This window comes from Sinohyriopsis cumingii, chromosome 15 (assembly GCF_028554795.1).
Source record: "Sinohyriopsis cumingii isolate HCF-2022 chromosome 15, ASM2855479v2, whole genome shotgun sequence".
Classification (NCBI taxonomy): domain Eukaryota; kingdom Metazoa; phylum Mollusca; class Bivalvia; order Unionida; family Unionidae; genus Sinohyriopsis; species Sinohyriopsis cumingii.
Genome location: NC_142975.1, coordinates 47,095,594 through 47,118,758, shown reverse-complemented (window position 1 = coordinate 47,118,758; position 23,165 = coordinate 47,095,594). Strand labels below are relative to the sequence as shown.

Sequence of the window (23,165 nt, the reverse complement as noted above, 5' to 3'; positions counted from 1 at the left end):
GTCATGCAGTGATCATGTGTTACGACAATCCCATTGTACCATCTGCATTAGAACTGCACATAGCAGCAGAGACATTCCCACCAATTACAGAAAATAGCATGTTTGCCATTGTACATTCTTACCAAGTTCAGTTGGTAAAATGTGTTTAAAATTAGATATTCAGTGTAAGCATCTGAATGCACGGTTGCCAAAAGTCAACACTTTTTATGGCAATTGATCTAGAAGTCAGATGTTAATATTAATAAGTGTTACATGTGTGATTGGACTCAAGTCAACTGTGTGATTTTCATATGCTCACTTACTGATATACGGGTGGGATTCACAGTAGCTGCAGTTTACTTTTTATCTGGTTCATCTCAGTATCTACTACAGAAACTTCAAAACATTCAAACACATCTGTTTGGATCATCCTTAGAGCATGAAGAACTGAGCACACCTTCCCCCTGCTATGTAACCTTTACTGGCTTCCCATTCAAAACAGAATCAAATACAATCAGTGACACACTAAAATATCTCTCTCTCTCTATCTGATCAGTTTGACTTTAAACTCGCTCTCCTTCTCTCACTCTCTCTCATCCTTTGTTTGGTTTGACTCAACTTTTACCATCATTCAAAAGTCCAGAGATATCATGGAATGACACAAACAAAAATACGCAATGTTCATCATTTAATAGATTTGAGTCCATCTCTTGCTACAATGGGAGAGAGAGAGGCCTTTGGACATTTTCATATTTAATTAATAATAATCGATTGTTAGAACATTATATTATGTTTAAGAAACAACAGCAAAAACAAAACATTAAATACATCCAAGTATGTGTACCACATAACCGAGGAATTTTGCTTATAATGTCAACATGGTTTGCATCTTTGTATCATTTGTAAACACTATAGATAAATCCCAAGGAAAGTGCACACGTATCGTTACTATGAACCATATTCTTGTAGGTTACTTTTTGTAATTTCCATTTCAAGGTTTTAATCCAGCCTAAATTCCTTTTCTCTCTCACTCCTCATTTGTTTGTAGTTTGTCCTTTGTGCATGAGAAGGGAGGAGGGAACAGAAATTAGAAAGGATTGTGATGAAAATGTGTACCATATTAAATTAATTTAGAAAATGAGGATTATTGGTACTTTTTATTGTTATTTTCATACGTCACTAATGATTAATGTGTGGGAATTCATCATTGGTCTTGAATCAACTGCAGATGAATGTTTATATATGCATATTATTGCACCATGGGCGAATCACAATTTGATATACCAGTAGTACTGGTATATCAAATTGCTTTATACCAACATGTTAAATGCCATGTTATTTTTAATGTATGTGGCATATATATATCTATATATATATATATATATATATATATATATATATATATATATATATATATATATATATATATATATAGATAGATAGATGACTTGCCCACCCTAGTTTTACTATTAGCGCAATAGGAAATACATTTTTTTTAGGTTGACTTAAAGAACTTGAAAAAATAATTTGCAAAGTCAGTTTTAAAATTTCACAAAAGACAGCAAAGTAAAATATGATAGACATCTGGGAGCAGCAGTTTGTTAAAATTCTATTCCTTCAGTTAAAATGTAATGATCAATACTTGCTACCTGTTTATGATTTACTTGTAATCTATCAACATTGTGAAGGTCAATAATTAATTTTTTCAAGATTTGACACTTTCATTTTGGTAGGAAGCACAGAGTCTATGAGTTGACATTATCATTTTCAAAGAAAGCACAGTGTCTATGATTAAACATTATCAGTTTCATAGAAAGCACAGAGTCTGATTTGATATTATCATTTTCTTAGAAAGCATATATTCTGTGATTTGACATTATCATTTTCACAGAAAGCATATAGACTGTGATTTGACATTATCATTTTCACAGAAAGCATATAGTCTGTGATTTGACATTATCATTTTCACAGAAAGCATATAGTCTGTGATTTGACATTATCATTTTCTTAGAAAGCATATAATCTGTGATTTGACATTATCATTTTCACAGAAAGCATATAGTCTGTGATTTGACATTATCATTTTCACAGAAAGCATATAGTCTGTGATTTGACATTATCATTTTCTTAGAAAGCATATAGTCTGTGATTTGACATTATCATTTTCACAGAAAGCATATAGTCTGTGATTTGACATTATCATTTTCACAGAAAGCATATAGTCTGTGATTTGACATTATCATTTTCACAGAAAGCATATAGTCTGTGATTTGACATTATCATTTTCTTAGAAAGCATAGTCTGTGATTTGACATTATCATTTTCACAGAAAGCATATAGTCTGTGATTTGACATTATCATTAGAAATACAGAAAGCATATAGTCTGTGATTTGACATTATCATTAGAAATACAGAAAAATGAGAATATCAGCTCTCTAGTTTGCATATTTATGTTTACAATGCTGTATGCCAACAGAACATGTCACTTACTTCGACTGCAAGAACAAACTTAAAGCCTAATAATGTTTCCTACCTTAAATATTTTCAGCATGTTTTTTTATGTTTTCTAATTTAATGGTGCTTTTTTTGTAATCATATCATTATATATGTTTTTTATCTTATATGTGTTGTCTAATGATGTAAAGCGCTTAGAGCTTCTAAAGATTAGGCGCTATACAAAGTTCTCATTATTATTATTATTACTTATATTGGACATTGATGCACTCCTTATGACAGCTGTTAATAACATGGTCATCACTTTGAATTAAATGCACAGTAAAGACTGTTGCTCGTGTATTAGATTTATTTGGAAAGAAAATATTAAAATCTAATTTAGGCCTAATTTTAGTCAAGAGTATTCCTAGTCCTTTGTAGTTGTGGCTACACTGTCACTGTATGTAGTTCACATATTGTCTTGAAAAACTGATGACAGTGGTAACAAATTATAGATGAATAATGGAAATAATGACTATTACCCCCCCCCCCAATTTTTATCTTCAGAAGCTGAGCTAGAAAATCCTTCTAATACTGGTGATGACAGTGGAGAGGATACTCCTGTCAAGAGTGGAAAGAAGGGCAACGGCAAGAAATCTCCAGGAGGCAAGACAGCTAAACCTCCCAGCTACAGTCTCCCAACCAACATGATACCAACTTTCTATGTGGGTGGAGGAAATGGTACTGCACTGTAAGTATTTAATGGACTTAAAATCAGATTCTTTTCTGAATAAAATGCAATAGCTAGCTTAACAGTGAAGGAGAGTTAATCATCATGCCAGTTACAGTGTGCAACTTTGTACATATAGTACATAGTCATTATGATGAGGTCCATTGAGTTTTGTATCCTATACTGACATCAGTCTGATTTAAATCAGATCTCTACAGCCATATGTGGAGATCTGACAGATACCAATAAAAGTTCATGTTCTGGTGATCTTCACTATTTCCAGTCCACTTATTTTTTTGTATCCTTTCATATAAAGTTTTGGAAATTGTGTCAGGGAGATTTATTTTAATGATGTTCTGAATGATATGTGTCATTTGAAGAAATTTGAAAGTTATGATTTGATTGGTGAACCACAAGGTCAGCAGAATATGACCTCCTTTTATTGGTGCCCATCAGATTACCATCTAGGACTGTGCAAATCAGATTTTAATCAGATTGATAGTGAGATGGTCTTATAATGAAATACATAATTTTTACTGCCACATAATGAAGTGGGATCCATGACCATACTTGCTTTGCCACAGGACCCATGTCATATGGAAGGGCCTTGCCACAGGACCCATGTCATATGGAAGGGCCTTGCCACAGGACCCATATCATATGGAAGGGCCTTGTCACAGGACCCATGTCATATGGAAGGGCCTTGTGACAGGAAACCATGTCATAATAAAGGGCCTTGTGACAGGACCCATGTCATAATGAAGGGCCTTGTGACAGGACCCATGTCATAATGAAGGGCCTTGTGACAGGACCCATGTCATAATGAAGGGCCTTGTGACAGCACCCATGTCATAATGAAGGGCCTTGTGACAGCACCCATGTCATAATGAAGGGCTTTGTAACAGGACCCATGTCATAATAAAGGGCCATGTAACAGGACCTATGTCATAATGAAGGGCCATGTAACAGGACCCATGTCATAATGAAGGGCCATGTAACAGGACTCATGCCTTAGTCAAGGGCCTTGTAACAGGACTCATGTCATAATGAAGGGCCATGTAACAGGACCAATATCATAATGAAGGGCCTTGTAACAGGACCCATGTCATAATGGAGGGCCTCAGAACAGGACCCATGTAATAATGAAGGGCATTGTAACAGAACCCATGTCATATTGAAAGGTCTTATAACAGAATCCATGTCATAATGAACTGCCTTAGAACAGGACCAATGTCATAATTTAGGGCCTTATAACATAACTCATGTCATAATGAAAGGCCTTGAAATTGTCATAATGAAGGGCCTTGTAACAGGACCCATGTCATAATGAAGCACCTTGTAACAGGATCCATGTCATAATGAAAGGTCTTATAACCGGATCTATGTCATGATGAAGGGCCTTGCAACATGAACCATATCATAATGAAGGGTCCTCATAACAGGACCCATGTCATAATGAAAGGCCTTGTAACACGAACCATGTCATAGTGAAGGGTCTTGGAACAGGACCCATGTTATAATGAAGGGCATTATAAAAGGAACTGTGTTATAATGAAGGACTTTTTAACAGAAATCTTCTTATAGTAAAGGGCTTTCTGGTGAGGGAGTCATGTATTGGGATTGCGGAAAAACTAAAGCAAGAAAATAGGCATCAAATATGACCAACCTTTATGAAGCCTGTTACTCTTTAAGATCACTGGATACATGAAGTTTGAGAACCATTGAAATTATTTTGGCAGACCAACATTGATTTTTTTTTTTATTGGAAGTGTAAAGTAAAAATTCAAATGGGATGTAAGGCCAAAAGTATGGAATTGTTTCATACTTTTCCAAACAGATGTTGACCTCCATAATTACATTTAAATCAGACTAATATTTGCAGCCTTTCTTTGCTTTTTCAGCACAAAATTTTCATGTAAAAAATTCATGTCTGTCTGGAAAAACTACTGGAATGACCGGTAATCATGTAGGATGATAGGTTAAGTTTGGTCATATTTATTGCTCAATATCTTGTAAATTTTTTATTGCAGTCCTAAAATCAATACAAATCTATAATGAATCAGTACATATCTATAATGAAATACATATCTATAATGATACAATACATATATATAAAGAAACATTTGGGCTATATACAGAGATGCTAACCTTCTTGACTTTGGCAGAATTATTCCTGTTTGAAGCCATGATCACATCTATCAGATTCTGATTGTCTGGTCAGATAAGATTTTATCAAACTGCCATTTAGACACAAGTGTGTGTGTGTATATATATATATATATGAAAGAAACCTTTATAATGTTTGATTTTAATTAATTAGTGAAAGTGTACATTAAATGCTTGTATCACAAAAGCAATGTTTCAACTAAAAATCACTTTAAATTATTAGGGTTTAATACTTAAAATAGATTATTGGATAAAAATGTGAAGTATTTGTATATTTTGTATGTACAGATTTCAATTTTTTGATATGCCTTAACTCCTATTTAACATTGTTAGAGGTTGTCATCTGTGTACATGCATTAATTAGTGATCATCACATCTTTGACAGTAATATATGAACACTGAACAACTCCCAATTACGCACACCATTTAGACTGCGGTAAGGTTGTCTTAATTCAGAAGTGGTCTGATTCCAAGGATAAAGCTAAGTTACATATATGCTTGGTAGCGTGGTTGTACTTAGGGAATTAGCGTTATTTCAAGGGTGTTGATAAGGAGGTGTATTGCCATATTTAAGGTATTGACTTTGGTATCTATCATTGTGTGGGTCATTTCTTTTCATCATGCTTTACAGGGTTTAGTCTGGAAATTAGTGATATGAGGACAATGCAGTGCCAGTGTTGCTGTCGTTCCAAATCAAAATACTTGTACATGCAGATTGAAATAGTCATATATAATTCATTCAGTTTTATCATCAACAATTAATGTTTTCTGGTGCCCTAAGCATGTGCTTATTGTGTTGAAATCCAGCACTAGGTTAATGGCCCTGTGATACTGTATTTATAAAAAGCCAGGTCGGATTGAGCTAATTTTTAGTGTGATTTTTACATTCAAAATCTGATTGAATATCAGTAATTGATTTTGCTTTTTTTATTCTGGCAGAGTTGAAGGCCCACTCGTTGCCCTTGGCTGGAGAAGAACTGTAGATAAATTTGATGAGAGGTACCGTCTAAAGTGGGTTGAGTGTAAAAGTAAAATCAACTACACCACATTCAAGGAAGGTAAGCTCACCATATTGATAAACTTTTTGTGTGATACAGGGTTCATGAATTTTAGTTTGCCTTGTCAAAATCGAGAAGAGCTAGCTAATGTGTTGCCTCCAGTGACAGCATTATTGCTGTCACCAGTGCATGTAAGTCCATATACATATGTGTACAGCCTCACTGCATATCAGTCATGCATTCTTCCTAGATTCTGTGAAAAAAGTGGTTTGGAGTGGATTTCATGGCACCCACCCCCAGGAGAAGAGGCCAAGTGGCAAACTTTGTACATGTACATTATGATTGCATTGTTGGTCAAGTTTTTGTGTTTGACCACACATGTTTTTACATCCCGTGTACAAACTATTATGCCAGGAATTATGAAAATTTGTTAGGGAAAGCATCTTAATATGTACACCACTCCCTCGATAACTCGTCCCCTGATAACTCGTGAACCCACTTATAACGCTGTGTCAGGCATGGATCCCATTTTTTTAACCCAAAAATATCCCAAAAATGTATCCCTATTTGTTGAACTTGAAAAAAATTGTGATCAAAATTGGTAACGGGAAACTTTGATGTATCGCTCGTTTTATCGTTGAAAATGGTAGATAGGACCTGGAAATTTTAATCAGCACTATGAAATATCAAATTTAAAAATAGCTCATACAATTTTTTACATTTTCTTTCCAAATGACGTTCCTAGTACACCGCAATTAACGATATGTAAGGAAATTTCAATCAATGAAAATGTCACTTACGCCAAGTGGAAGCAGTACTTAATAAATAAATACAAATTAAATCATTTTTTTATCAGTTGAAATTTGTGCTCTAGTTCCATCTTTCAGTTCCTTTTAAGTGTAATCGTCATAAATGCAATGTGTCCTTTTGTAATTAAACGTAAAATGCGTCAATCTACCTTAACAGCTATGTCTGCGAGCATTTCTCTGAGAACCTAATTAAGTGCCGACCGTGTTTTGTTAACTGAATTGCGAAAGTATTTGTGGTATTGTTGCACTGAATTAAAAGCTGGCCTCCTTTGTATTATCACGTTAATTATGTCTTTTGAATTGAAAAAAAGGAGGTGGAATAAAAGAAAAGCTAAAAGGCACAAAAATCAGACTAACTTAAAATCTAGCGGCCTCGGTCGCATGTCGGGTGAACTCACTTCATTTGATCAGTCGGACACTGTAATAAACGTTATTGTGTATGTAACAGAAATTACCTTAAATTAACCGACTCTTTCATAACTATGATCAAAGATAACAAGGCAGCCAAGTGAAATGAATACTTCATAAAATAGAGAGCTTGATTTCATAGATACGGACCATTGTGGGCAAGCGAGGTTCAGAGAATTCTTGAACTGGCATTTAGAGATATCCTCAGGGATGATAAGTAATTTCATTATTACTTCCATTGAAATCACGACATTAACATTGTACTAATTGAACAATAAAAAAATTGAGTTTCGACGTAGACGTGTCACGAAATAAATGTTGCGTGTTTTTGAAAAAAAGGAATCTTGTTTGGTGGTGTATCAACAGTTAGTCTAGTTCCCAAATAATGGATTACCAATTTGGCAAGATACTATTAAACACCACTACGGGAACCAGACTCATCAAGAAAACAAAAAGCAGTGACATAATACACAGATTTTTCGCATACACATGATGGTTGTTCAAACCAGTTGGAACGATCTTTCTTATGTTGGTTGTTTTGAAAAAAATGTTATTTAAACAGAATAACGAACAACTTCATTAGAAAAAGCGCATTATTAAAAATTATTATCGATGTGATTGTAAAATGAGGATTCAGTCATTAAACAGCCCAGTTCCCTAACGCCACTCCCCCAACTGTTTTCTCGATGTCAAAGTGATTTTTTTTTCAATTTTTGGAGGTCCCTCGGTAACTCAAGCCTCTCATAGTGCAGTCTATGTTTGTGGACCCCGTTGTGCGCAAGTTATCGATGGAGAGGCGTACACTGTACTATACCCTTATCACAAAAATAGATCACTTTGACAAACATTTCATCCTTCATTGACTTTGTTTTAATTTTACGTTATTTTCCAAGCACTGTTTATGCTAGAATCAGTAAACTAAATGATTGTATGTATCTCTGTAAGTACCACACCCTTATGACAAATGAAGGTCACTGTGACTTATATTTCATGCTATTTTGCATGAGGTAAAGCATTTTGATGAGTAATACATTCACATTGCATAAATTTATCACTGTGGTCCATAATTAATACTTCACTATCTGTGAGAAATTGATGATCTGTTGGTACCATGTTAATTACAACAAAAGAAACCCATTGTAACCTATATTTTAATATCATTAAATAATACGTAACCTGTTACTATCTCAAAGATGGTACTTTTCTGGGTGGAAAGTATCGTGACCATCTCACGACAATTTTTACTCACATTAGGGTGAACCAGAAGATTCTAAATCACAAAATTGCACCTACTCCACCCTGCGGATACCTTGCCCATGTGCCCATGTCCATCATTCTTTATCAGGTTGCAGCCATTATGAGACGGTTAAGTTTGATGTAAGAGAGCAATTGCCACCATTGCGTTTTTTTGTCACAGTTTTCTCATTATGTGTATCATTCTTTATTGTGTGGAATTACCTCTGATCAATAATTTATTATGTTTGAATTGAGCTCTCTTTAGTTATTTGCATTGTTTCTGGTTATGTTTGGTATAACCTTTAATTTAGGTTTTTATATCACAGGTGTATGAGTGTAACCATTATTCTTGAGAATTTATTTCCTGCTTGGGAAGGTATTTAGTAAATGTTCCTATCCTTGCTGAATTTGGTCTGTGGACTTGTATTGATTCTTTTTTTGTTTTATTACAGTAACGAATCTTCATATTTCACATTTTCATTTAATGCATCTTGTGTTATTGAACACAAATTCATTTTTCTTGAATACTTTAATTTGCAGTCACACCAGTAATGAATTTTGCTAATTTAGTTGTTACATGTTTTTGAAAATAGCTATTAGGCTTCATTTTTTTAATTATCTTAAATATTATTTGGTTGTTGTTATTGCCTTATCATAAGTAAATTTTGTTTTTGAACTTGTATTAATTTTGTTTATTGCTTTATTACTGTAACAGTAATAATTTATCACATTTCATATTTTCATCTAATTTGACTTTTGCTACTTTAATCTCAGAAAGGCAGGTCACACACTAGTTTTCAATTTTTGTTGTGTGTTTAGTTGTTGAAATTCAATTCAATATTTATCATGGTATACCAATTATCATGGATTTTGTTATGCTACACATCACAGATTTAGCACCTCAACAAAGACAGTTCCAGCTTTGGAAACAATCAGACCCTCTCCCAGTCTTGTAACTTAAGTACTATCATCTATACTTGCTTATTATAAGTTGAATCCAACTGCAGATTTCACAGACCCAGATCTGCCAGTAGATCTGCATCTGTGTGGTTTGTTAGAACTAATCTGTGGAACAAACAAACATTGAACCTAATCTGCCAGCACATTATGTGAGGCAGATCAGGTTCTGTGTTGTTTGCCTTTAGATTCAACTTATAAGCAAGTAGATACAGTAGCAACAAAAATGTCATTTTATATTTGTTGCCAAATCGTAAAAATATACATGAAGTCATGTTTGTTAATTTATCACAGCATACCTTGTACCTCTTTTCTATTTCAGGTGAACAACTAGTTAACCATGTGCCAAATGCCCATCTGCTGACCAACAAGCTGGGTCTTCTCAACAGTCTACAGGAATATGAACGGGTGACCATTAGCACCAAGGGTAGACCACCCAGGTTGAAAATGTCAGAATTCATTCCAGAAACATACAAACTGGATGAGAAAAATGACAGGGAAACATTTTTGGAGCTCTATAAAGGTGAGATTATTAATAAATGACAACTGTTAACCATTCTGCTCTTTTGTTTTGTCAGAATTATCGATGATCAGCACCATTCTTAAAGTAACTTTTGAAAGAAGGAAAGAAAGATAGAAGCTTAGGAATTGGCTACTTGTGGCACATTTCTGCAAATAACTTTTTATTTTTAGATTTCCAAATGTGTCAGCTAATCTGAAAATAAAGTAGAGATATTGGAGACTTTGGTACACATTAAACAACAATAATACAATTCTCCATTTCATAGGAAAAGTAAGAAACAAATTACAAAGAGTGTGACTGTATGTTATGGCAAAATGTTGAAAACTAAGAATGATATTTTCTCAGTCAGTGAGAAAATACATTACATTCACAACTGTATTAGAATGACATATTCTGAGTTGGTGAGAAAGTGCATTACATTCACAACTGTATTAGAATGACATATTCTGAGTTAGCATATGTTTAAGAAGAATATCAGTATTGATAAAGAATTCAGTCTTGTTTCTTTTATTTATGTCCCTTTAGACAATGAGGTTTGGATATGCAAGCCAACAGGGATGAACCAAGGGAAAGGAATCTTCCTGATTCGATCGAGAGAAGAGATTTTGAAACTTATAGAAGAGAGGGACCAGAAGAAACAGCAGCCGCAAAAACCAGGAAAGCCTCTGATGACAAGAATAGTGCAGAGGTATGGCACCAAGTTCTTTTTAGTATTGTAAATCAACATTTTTTCACAAACCTACAATTTAGGGCAAATTTAAGAAGACAATAAGATATGTAAAAATATATTTTCATGTAAGCATCCACATGACTATTATATGAACACTGCAGGTGAGCTGTCAAATGTTTTTTTTTATATGATTAGATGCTGACTACTGCATTGATGAAAACTTAATGTAAAAATGTTAGGATCTGCAGTATCATCAAAAATGGTCTTTTTAAAAGCAGTAATACATTACTTGCTATTATAATTTTGTTGTCTCCTTTCCTGGTGTCAGTCATACTGAGTATTCCCCCTTTAAAGTCTTACAGCAAAAAAGAAGATCACAGTTAGTTACTTTTTGTCATTATTGTCCTTCTTTTCCTTGAACTTTGTGTGGTTCTCGTTGGTCTTTGGGTGCTCAATGCTTTTCGTCATTCACATTGTTTTTTTGGGCACAATTGGTGTCATTTGTTTATAATTATTTATTTTGAATGTTAGATTTTCTCCCCAGTTGTTTTCCTGTATCTATTTCACTTTTGTTAATTTTGTGGGTTTTGTACACATGCTACAGCTGTTCTTCTTTGTTACTCATCCATTCATCAATAACTGTTCGGGTGATTAGCACTTACCCAAAAATGTATTCCTGTTTTTTGCTTGTTTGTATTTTTATAGCTTTTTAGCATCCCACAATGAGTTTGCAAATGCAGCCATTAACTATTTACCATCTGCAAGTACTAAGTGCTCTCCCAACAAAGCTTGCTAAGCTGCCCGCCTTCTAGCAGCTGTTTGTAGGATAAACCCCAGAACATCATAATGGCTACCTGAGTGAAAGCTACTTCAGTTAGCACACATATTGTCCACATTTTTTATATCAGGCTTGTCCCATCCAAACTAAGTAATTTAATGAGAAATAACATTTTAAACATTCACCAAAGTTTATTCAGGAATATGCATTATAATGAAGATGACATGTATGCCATGAAATGCCATCATTTATGCAACCAAAGCACGCGGCCACTTTGGATCAGGCTCCTGACTACTTTGTTTTTCAGCATATCTGTTTGTTTCAGCTACCAATGACTGGAATATTTCTTGGGAAAAAATCTAAAATGAAATCTGTCAACCTTGCATTTTTGTTGAAGTGAAATTTTGTCCCTGAATCTGCTGTAAAGTCATCACCATTTACTGACCCCACATATACCGACGAAACAATATCGTCATGTGTTTCATCCATAGATTCAGATAAATTGGAAATGTCTGGTGTCGAAACAGGACTTATACCAATGTCTGATCCTTTGTCTTGAATCTGATTGTTAAGTATAATTTGCAATGTCATCACTTTCAAATCCTTCAAAACTTTTGTTGGAATTGTCTGAATACATGAATGTTGCCATTTTCTTTCACTTTCACAACTGACCTTGTTTTCATTGGAAATTCCTTCTTACAGGCTGTAAAACTACTAATTGAACACTTTCATCATTTTATGTAAGAACTTTTTTCATTGGCTAAATATTGTTAACAAGACTGGATGTTTGCAATTTAACCCAATGCAAAGCTTTGATATGAAATGTTTATTTGAATCTCTGGGGTTTCCCAGCCCTTGGCCAGAAATGCATGTACAAGTCAACAGGGAAAGAGAGTATTTGTTAGCATCTTGTTTATGCATTTCGGGGGATACAGGGCTATTTTTAGCATCACATATATCCATTAGCAGAAGGTAAAGAGTTAAACAGCTGCTTTGTACACTCACGCCACCTACTTTGCATGCTGCCTGTATGCTCTCATGCACAGATGTCCTTTCTGTGCCATATGGTCAGATGAACTACCATACCTACATAAGCAGGAAGAATTCTTTATCTTATTACAGGAAGCTACTCTATATCCCAATATAGAGTGGGCATGGGCACTTTCTAGGCTAGTGAAGTTGCCAGCCCCCATAAACAATGGATCCATGGCACATTCCGATGCCCTGACACTTCCTGATCGTAGGAAGTCATCAGCTTCCATTAGGGAGGAATCAGTGGCACTAGTATGGAGAAGTTGCCAACACATGAGTGTGAGTCCTGCCTTCCAGGTGCAAGGGAATTTTAGTCTTCTTGCTAAGGAAGACCTATGTTCAAACTGAGATCTCATCATTTGGTTTCAAGTTGAAGACACCTTGATCAGGATGTGCAATTTCCAGATCACAGTCTTTGGCTTATATAGTTACCAATCACTGGGTGCTGGGTACCAGGTAAGGCAGTAAGTACAAGTCACCATGTAAAACATTAAATACCAATCACCTGGTATCAATCAGTGGGCACTGAGGTTCACTCACCAGTGTAGGGACAGGGATCAGGTTAAAAATATGCCTTTAATTTATATTTCTGGTCAATCCCTTTGCTGATTGGACACTGGATTTGATCTTTCATCTTAGGAAATGGATTTGTTTGACCCCCTCCCCTTTTTCTCACATGTTCTCATTGTACCTCTATGGGACATGGTTACTCCCACCACCCAATGGTGGATCTGCACTGTCTTCCATTGCTACCATGACATTAAAATGATGTGAGCTAACTATTTTCCTTGTGCATCAAGAAGGGATTGTCAGTCCAATTTGCCAAGGAGAGTGAGAGAATATGATGGATCTGTTTCTCCCTATGTATGGAATCAAGACAATTGAACTCACAAAATCCATTTCTACAAGAAGGAAGTTTAGAAGGGATAGTCCTACTTCGCCTCAAGAGTGAAGATGTGACAGTTTTAGTGGACCCAGCCCTGGATAAATTAGAGAACTTACTGGAGCAGAGTGAAAACCTTTTGAGGGCAGCACTTCTTGATGTAAGATGCTATTCAATGGTGTTATAAACCTCACAGTGGCCTTGCAGGATCTGAGGTATCAACAGCACTGGTCCATGGCCTGGCCAAACACAGAAAAAAGTTCCCATCTTGAGAGTTTTGTATGGGCTTGAAGTTTTGTATGGGCCTGGAGATATTTCAGTTTTAGGCTCATCTCTTCAGCCAAGTTTCTCCATCTGGAGCTTTACCCAGGTATTGGGTGTTATAGCAAATCAACAGCACTTCAAAGGTACACAAGACCATCAGATATGCCCTTTTGAAGGACCTATCACACTGTTGGGAGACACTAACTTGTCTAAGCCTAATTAACAACTAGTAGAAGCAAATATTCTGGCAGACAGCCTGTCTTTACAGGGATCAGCAGTCCTCATGGAATGATCATCTGCATTAATCAGTAGCAGAGACACTTTTTCAGCTGTGGGGAATGTCACTGGTAGATTTCTTTATAATGAACTTGAAAAATACATGTTAACTTTATATCTCTCCAGTTCCAGAGAGGAAATCACGTGTAAATATCTTCAGTCTAGAATGGAATCAACTACCATCCTGCACCTTCCCACCTTTCAGAATAATCCGTCAGATTTTTCACTGACTTAGGTTCACTAAATCATGGTCTTCCTGATAGCCCCCACCCCCACCTACCATTGCCCCAACAGTTACGATTTAGCAGCCTGCTGGTGGATACCCAAAGGTTTTACTACTGGGATTCAGGGATCTGACATTGTAGCACCGAGGGTTCCTCTTGTACAACAATCCACAAATTGTCCACCTTCATGCCTGACCAATATCAAATGATTAATCTGGCAAGAACAGTTTCCTAGGTTTATGATGCCAGGTGAGAATATTTTGTAGATGGTGCTAAACGAAATGCATTGATTGTATCTGCCCCCTTTTCTTCTTTTTCTCTTTGAGGAAGAAGACTGTTCACTATGCACTATCAAATGCCAAAGAACAGCCCTTTCCAGCACCCTTTAGTTCTGTATGGGCCCCAGCACAGGATTGGACATCCATCTTTCAGAACTGATCAGCATACTTTGAGCTTCAGAGGCTGGTCTCATGTTTAGTGCTTAGGTAGAACCTTTCATATTTGGTCATTATCCAGACATGGTGTGGTCTTTTTCTCAAACTTCATGTGTAGCTTATCCATGGATAAAGGCAGCAGCATATCATTGTTGGTGCTGCTATAACCAAGGTCAAGTTTAGTCAAGTTTTATATCCAAAGTCAGGTTTAGTCAAGTTTGTATCCAATATCAAGTTCAGTCATTTTTTATATCCATTATCAAGTTCGCTCAAGTTTTATATCCAAGATCAAGTTTAGTCAAGTTTTATATCCAAGGTCAAATTTAGTCCAGTTTTATATCCATTATCAAGTTCAGTCAAGTTTTATATCCAAGATCAAATTTAGTCAAGTTTTATATCCAAGATCAAATTCAGTTAAGTTTTTTTTTATCCACGGTCAAGTTCAGTCAAGTTTTATATATTCCAAGGTCAAATTTAGTCAAGTTTCATATCCAGTATCAAGTTCAGTCAACTTTTATATCCAATATCAAGTTCGTCAACTTTTATCTCCAAGATCAAGTTCAGTCAAGGTTTTTTTATCCAAGGTCAAGTTAAGTCGAGTTTTATATCTAAGGTCAAATTTAGTCAAGTTTTATGTCCAATATCAAGTTTAGTCAATATTTATATCCAGTATCAAGTTCACTCAGGTTTTATATCCAAGGTCAAGTTCAGTAAACTTTTATATCCAAGATCAAGTACATCACGTTTTCTTCACCTAATGTTCATCAAACTTCACAGGCAGGCTATACTTGGGCAGGGACAATGCCATATTGAGTCCTTGTTTGAGATAAAGGTCAAGGGTACCAGAGCCAACATGCTAATGCTTTTAGGGTTTCCATTGGATGTCAAGATTCTTGGTTTTGTTTTCATTAATCTTCAACTGCTCCAGTGGCCTAGTGGTTAGAGTGTCTGCCTTGGATCAGGAAGGTCGTAGGTTCAATCCTCGACTGAGTCATACCAAAGACTTACAAAAATGGTACCTACAGCTGTCTCGCTTGGCACTCAGCGTTAAGAGGTTAGTGTTAGGACTGGTCAGCCTGGTGTCAGGATAATGTGACTGGGTGGGACATCATGCTACATGTCTGGCATGATACTCCAGTGCTAGACATCACTGTAAACTGCCTCATTGCAAACATCATAGCGATATGACTGAAAAATTGTTAAAACTATGTTAAAAATCCAAATCACACACACACTCATCAATCTTGGTAAGAAGTCTGTACTTGGGCAAAGGAACCTCCCTATTGACTGTTAGCTCAAAGGTACACCTCCGCCCAAGTACAGACTTCCTATGAAGATTGTTGAAAAGCAACCAGGTCATGGTTACAGGAGGTAATCTTGTTGTTTTGAGTTCTGCATGACACGTCTGTTGACTTCATGGTTGCATTACATTGAGATCCTTGCTGAGTCTGTGCTCAGCAGAACAAAGCTCAATGGCACTGGATATAAACTTGCAAAATGATTTTAATTTACGTTTGTAATAGCTATGGTCAGGTTGCAGTGCCAGGAGTCATCCAGTCTTCTCATGACTTTCTTTTTACTTTCTTTAAAAAAAATGATATTTGTGTGCTATAAATCGGCTTATTTTCTTGGGTGATTGGGAAACAAGTGTGTGCCCATTATTGTGGTGGCATAATTTGATCAAATAAGAATAAAAATGTCGTGGGTAAATTACAAGAATTTGGAATTCTGCATGATTCTGAAATGCAATACATTAGAGATCAGGCCTATTTTTAGCACATTATAAACCTTTACAATGTTTTTTTTTTTGTTTTTTTTGACATTGTGAGAAATAATTGGCAGAATTGTTGACAGCTGAGAGTTGTATATATTGTTAATATTTTTTTTGCCACAACCCTCCACACTATTTTATGGTTAGACAAACAGAAATTAAAATGAGCTTATCGTTTTAGCTTGATTAGATGGAGTAAAAATGTAGCTGCTTGTAAACTTTTGCTAATTTACTTTTCCTTCACACACGGTACCAATTTTTGCAGATTCCATGGTTGCTGCTAACCATGATTGTCAGAATTAAATGTTAATGTCACAATTTTGTTACTGGTTAGGATCCATAAATTTAGGCCCTGATATTATTATATTTTTTTTTTAAATCAGGAAAAACGATGTTCACCCATTTATATTGAAGACTTTTTGAGTAGATATAAGGAAGTATTTCATGAATGAAATGGAAGGGGCCCTGAATGGCCGAGTGGTCTAAGGTGCTCACCATTATGGATCACTGCCATCTCACCTCTGTCTGCGTTGGTTCGAGTCTCAGATTCAGCTAATGTGGGTATGTGAGAAAGCTTGACAGTAGCTTCTCGTGGGTCGGTGGTTCTTTCCAGGGTTTTCCCGGGTTCTTCCTCCACCATTTATACTGGCCACCATGTATAGCCTATCTTGTGCTGAAAAATGGCGTTAAACTCTACAGCAACAACAGCAATGAAGTGGAAACATTGTATTTTCAAGAGTAGCAAAGCCATGAATGATAATACAAAATGTTTCCTCTTGAGGAGGTTTTACGGAATCAAAAAACTTTATATTCATCTCAACTAAGGTCTATAATTGTTCTACTGTGAAAGCTGATTTGACATTCGATGACTTAATTTCATATAGTTTTAGATAAGCCATAATATCACATGTTCATGATGTCAGTGATATGTGCATGACAGTCATAATTGACATTAAGTTTGTGACATGATGGATCCGAGGTACATATTTGTGCTTCTATACAACAAATTAAACTGCCATTTGTATACTATACATGAGGTAATAAAACTATATATTGAGGTTTGTTGGTCAGAATGAGGTTTACAGGTTCATAATACTCATCTTGACAGAGGTCTATTATTGAACATCACCTGTAATTCTTTGTGTATTTTTAATGTTTTCAGATGTACTAATAATTGTTGGTTAAATATTTACTATAACATTCGGCTCAGATTTATGTCAGATTATTGCACATTTTGGCTTAAGAAAAGACTTTTGCGAAAAATTGAAGATCATAAGATAATAATTTATTTGATGGTTTATTAATTACAGACAACATGATATAGTTTTCTAATTGTATGTCAGCAAATGTTTTCTAATTTTTATGAATATCATTTAATAATACATTTTTCCTTCTTTTTGATCTAGGTATATTTCCAATCCACTTTTGCTGGATTCAAGGAAGTTTGATATTCGTGCCTACATGCTTATTGCCAGCACTGTGCCATATTTAATCCTGTACCATAAGGGTTATATTCGCCTTTCCTGTCAGAAGTATGATGCACATGACCTTAATCTTACCACACATTTGACAAATCAGGTAAGTTTGGTAATAAGTAATAAGTTTCAAGTATAGAACATAAATACATTTTCCTAGAATAGATTTGAGTTACAGTCCTTTATAAATGGTTGAGGAAGAACCCAGGAAAACCCCAAAAATAACCACCAACCCACGAGAAGCTACTGGTAAGCTTTCTCACATACCCACATTGGCTGAATGCAAGACTCAAACCGACATAGATAGAGGTGAGATGGCAGTGATCTGTAATCATGAGCGCATGAATTTGGTCTCAACATCTGATGTATTCTGCCTAATAGTTGACCGCTCTGGTGGTCTAGTGGTTAGTGCATCTGTCTTGGATGCAGGAGGTCGTGGGTTCGATCCCTGGCTGAGTCATACCAAAGACTTATAAAAATGGTACTAATGGCTGCCTTGCTAGGCTGTCAACATTAAGAGGTTAGTGTTAGGACTGGTCAGCTCTCAGCATTAAGAGGTTAGTGTTAGGACTGGTCAGCTCTCAGCATTAAGAGGTTAGTGTCAGGATAATGTGACTGGGTGGGACATCATGCTACATGTCTTCAACATGATCCCCCAGTGCTAGACATCACTATAAACTGCCACTTCACAGACATCATAGCGATATGACTGAAAAATTGTTAAAGCTACATTAAAAATTCTAATCACACACACACACTGCCTAGTAGTTGCATTGTCTTCTAGAAAGACCGCTGACATGAAGTTTTTCATTGTGTGAAAAACAAAATGAAGGTGAATTGCCTTTGAACTGATAGACTTAAAGGTTGAAGGTCATTCTGTTTTTTAGCAAGATTATTTTTCACTTCATGCAAGATTCTGATTTTATTTCAGATTTTGTTTCTAGCTACTTTCATAAAAATCAATGATCATTTTCAAGACAGGTTATTTTTATTATTTAATGAAATCAATTTTTGCAGCACAGTTAACTTGTTTCAAGAGAATTATTGTTAAGAGTGTGTATTGTTCAGAGGAAGCATCTGTTGTACAAGGATGTATAACTGACTAGTCTACATTATGCTGATGTGTTATTTGATTTGAAGTTCATTCAGTTCAGTCTCTTTACAGTATATTCAGAAGAAAGATCCATCGTACAAGGATGTGAAAGAAGACACTGCCTGGTCCATGGACAAATTTAATGAGTACATCAATGAACACTACATGCAGGAGAAGGGCTTGGAAAAGGACTGGGCCTACAACACACTAACTGTTAGTATACACAACCATGCTAAGGCTCAGCATTTGTAATCACCAGCAATCTAGTGGAATATCAGCATTTACTTGAGTATGTTAGTCATTATCAAGCCTGCAGGATCCAAATTTTCTATTTGATTTCAACCATATTTTCTGTAAAGTTTCACCTCTGGAACGATCATGACTAGATCAATGGGCATTCTAAATTCTGCTTGCAGATTGCATAACTTTGTTAATTTTGAATTTATTCTTATACTGTTTTGCAGTCATTTTTCCCAGGCCCAGATTGGCTAGTGCATTATTGCCTTATTGAGTGGCAGGCCAAACTTGGCTTGTGACCCTTCGGAAATTATTGGATTTCACATCAACAGTTTTGTCATCTTCAAGCTTATTAGCAACTATATGAGGATCAGAAAAAGTTTTATAAAATATCTAATGTTGCTTAGAGCTGAAACATTAGACATGTACAATCTATACTTACTTATAAGTTGAGTCTAGCTGCAAACTACAAAGAACAGATCTCCACTGCATAATCTGCTTGCAGATCTTTATCAATGCTAGGACTAATTGGTAGAAAAAACAACAAAGACCCTGATCTGCTCATGCATTAGGTGACGACAGATCAGGGTCTGTGTTATTTGCAGTTGGACTATGTGAAAATGTATAGTACCTAATGAGGAACATTGGCCAGTTGTCTTCCCCCTCAGAATTTGTAGATTGTATTGCAGGCAGTTAGGTCCATCGGCCAGAATGAGTTTTGATTATATCTCATATCATGGGTCTGCTGTTGTGCAGTAAGCATTTGACATTTGAATAACAAAAGTATTCATTCCTGAAATGACATGTGTTGTGCCAAACCATTCATAGAAGGGTGGGCATATCTTTCCTAAAAATGAGGAACATTGGATTGCGTGGATACACGCCATAAGGCATGGCAGGGCAGGATTTAAAAAGTGGTCACCACCAAGCAAATGTAGCTACTTTTGCAAGCAACAGTTTACTGAAGACAACTACAAAACTGTAACCTATCATGGTAGTTTTATTCATTTCTATTTTAATGTTAAATTTTTTTATCATGGTATTTGCATTCTAACAGCAGTTATCATCATGAACATAAAGTGGTGACCGTAAATAATAATAATAATAATAATAGCAACAACAAGCATAAAAAAAGCAAAAACAAACATTAACACGGGAAGTTGTGACAAATATACCTATATTATTTGTGATAATAATAATAATAATAATATTATTATTATTATTATTATTATTATTATTATTATTATACCATCCTTTTAACTTGCATAATTCAAGAACCATTCACTCCTTTCTGCTGTACAGGGTTATGCCCATTATCAAATTAATTTTATCTCCTGGCAACATGGAATGTTGCTTGTAGTCTTAACTCCAGAACCATTTAACATACAATGATGCAAATTGTTAGGAACAGTGTCTTTTACACCCAGGTGTACCCTTATGGGTTTTGCCAGTTTATATAGAGTTATGGCCCTTATCAATCAGTTTCATATCTCTGCTTGGGGAAAGTGTTTGTAATCAGCATAGCTGAAGCACCATTTAACATATTTTTATGCAGTTTTGATGTAAATATTGTTTCATAGATCCTAATGTCTCTTTTATGGAATTTTTCCTCATCCATTTCATTTTGGACAGAGTTATTGCCCTTGCAATCAACTTCATGTACTTGAAAGAGTTGGATTTGAAGTATTTCACATCATTTAGGGGAGTTATTTCCCCTGATCTCTGCTGACTTTTGGTTTTCCTACTGTTTGTACATTTTAGCAATCCATTAATTACTACAAGCTCAAATTTTGCCTGAAAAGCTCTTTATTTTTATTTTACAGAAAACAATGCAGAAAATAATGATCCATTGTTTCAACAGTGTCAAACACAAGCTTCAGTGTAAGATTGGCTTCTTTGACCTTTTTGGACTGGACTTTATGGTGGACAATGATATGAAGGTATGTTAATCTAGCAGTCTGACTGTAACTACCTACCTGTCTTTTGAGATATGTATATATCTAATATCCAGTTGAATAGCCAATATCACTATGTTTGAATAACTTGCTGGGAGCAGCATTATGGTAGAACAACAGTTATTTACAACTGACCTGATAATATGAAGAAAAGCCATTATTTGTATGTGGCAAAGATAAATTATAGCATGTCTTATGTATTTATTAGAAAAGCAAATTGGTACTTCAAAAAGAACTCCAATATATTGTCAACTGGTTAGTTTTATTCAAAATAAAGACCAGATTTTTATTTTTGCAACTTACATGTCTGTTGAGGAGGGTATATAGTTGTTATGCATTTATAAATTTAAACATTTATATCTATTGGTCACTTTTTCTGTTTCAGTTAGCAACTTAACTTATACATGATGGATGTTAATTGAACTTTTCATACGTAGTTTCAATTACAAACAGAAGAACAAACTGAGCCAGTATAAAGGTTATTACATTTTGGCTGTCTAGGTAAATGATTGGATGATGCATTCATTTTATCAGTGTGCAGAGTTTGCATTTTTGTTTTAGTATTTTAATCAGGTTTTTTGCACCCTATATATAACAAGGTTCAGTGTTCTAAGAAAGAATTTTGTAAAATGTCCAACAAAACCACATAGATGACATGACTGAAGATTTAAGGTTGACTTTGACACTTCGAACATCAAAATCGGCCATGACAACATAAATAACCTGTTCACAGATATGTGGTATTGTGAATGTATGTATTATGAGGTAGAATTCCACTAGAAAGAGTGAGCTTAAACTTTGAATGCTTATAAAATGTATTAATTTCATGTATGAAACTGTTTGGCCATCCATTTTTCAGGTGACTTTAATTGAGGTTAATGTGAACCCAGCTCTCCACATCAACTGTGAAGCCTTGAAGGAGGTCATACCAGGAGTAGTTGAAGAGAGTTTGTGTAAGTTTTATTTGGATACCACACATCCATTGCACTTGAGATATTCTTGGCTCAGTCCCAAGAACTCTCATGTGCAAGGATTTATGATGACTCAATCTAAGATTATCCACTTATATCCCACTTGTACACAGTTTTGGCAGGTTTTGATATCTCCAGTGTTTGTTTTCATTCTCACTATCTGTCATTGATCTTTCCATTCTGAAAAGATTTTTAGCATGATTGTGCAAAGATAGACAAATGAAATCTGGTAGGCATAAAAAATGTTATGAGCACAATTAAGTAATAACTACTTTAGGTAGACCGATGAAATTTGGTAGGCATAAAAATGTTATGAGCACAATTAAGTAATAACTACCTTAGGTAGACCGATGAAATTTGGTAGGCATAAAAATGTTATGAGCACAATTAAGGAATAACTACTTTAGATAGACCGATGAAATTTGGTAGGCATAAAAATGTTATGAGCACAATTAAGGAATAACTACTTTAGGTAGACAAATCTGGTAGGCATAAAAAATGTTATGAGCACAATTAAGGAATAACTACTTTAGGTAGACAAATTAAATCTGGTAGGCATAAAAAATGTTATGAGCACTATTAAGTAATAACTACTTTAGGTAGACCAATGATATTTGGTAGGCATAAAAATGTTATGAGCACAATTAAGTAATAACTACTTTAGGTAGACAGTTGAAATCTGGTAGGCATAATAAATGTTATTAGCACAGTTAAGTAATAACTACTTTAGGTAGACCAATGAAATCTGGTAGACATAATAAATGTTATGAGCAGTTAAGTAATAGTATGCATACTTAGATGACCAGTAAGCATGTTTGTATGCATACCTAGATGGTCAGTAAGCATGTTTGTATGCACACCT

At 35.3% G+C, this 23,165-nt stretch overlaps 1 protein-coding gene across 2 annotated transcripts in view; it reads left to right on the top strand.

Moving 5' to 3' along the window:
• Nucleotides 1-23,165, top strand: part of LOC149781742 (protein polyglycylase TTLL10-like) — a 55,978-nt gene that overhangs the window by 18,430 nt on the left and 14,383 nt on the right. For both annotated transcript variants that reach the window (XM_089935853.1, XM_089935854.1), the window contains 8 exons: nt 2,981-3,164; nt 6,249-6,367; nt 10,040-10,240; nt 10,766-10,928; nt 17,979-18,150; nt 19,213-19,353; nt 21,201-21,317; nt 22,192-22,285. In XM_089935853.1, coding sequence (XP_089791979.1) covers nt 2,981-3,164; nt 6,249-6,367; nt 10,040-10,240; nt 10,766-10,928; nt 17,979-18,150; nt 19,213-19,353; nt 21,201-21,317; nt 22,192-22,285 — 1,191 coding nt within the window. The remainder of the gene's footprint in view (nt 1-2,980; nt 3,165-6,248; nt 6,368-10,039; nt 10,241-10,765; nt 10,929-17,978; nt 18,151-19,212; nt 19,354-21,200; nt 21,318-22,191; nt 22,286-23,165) is intronic.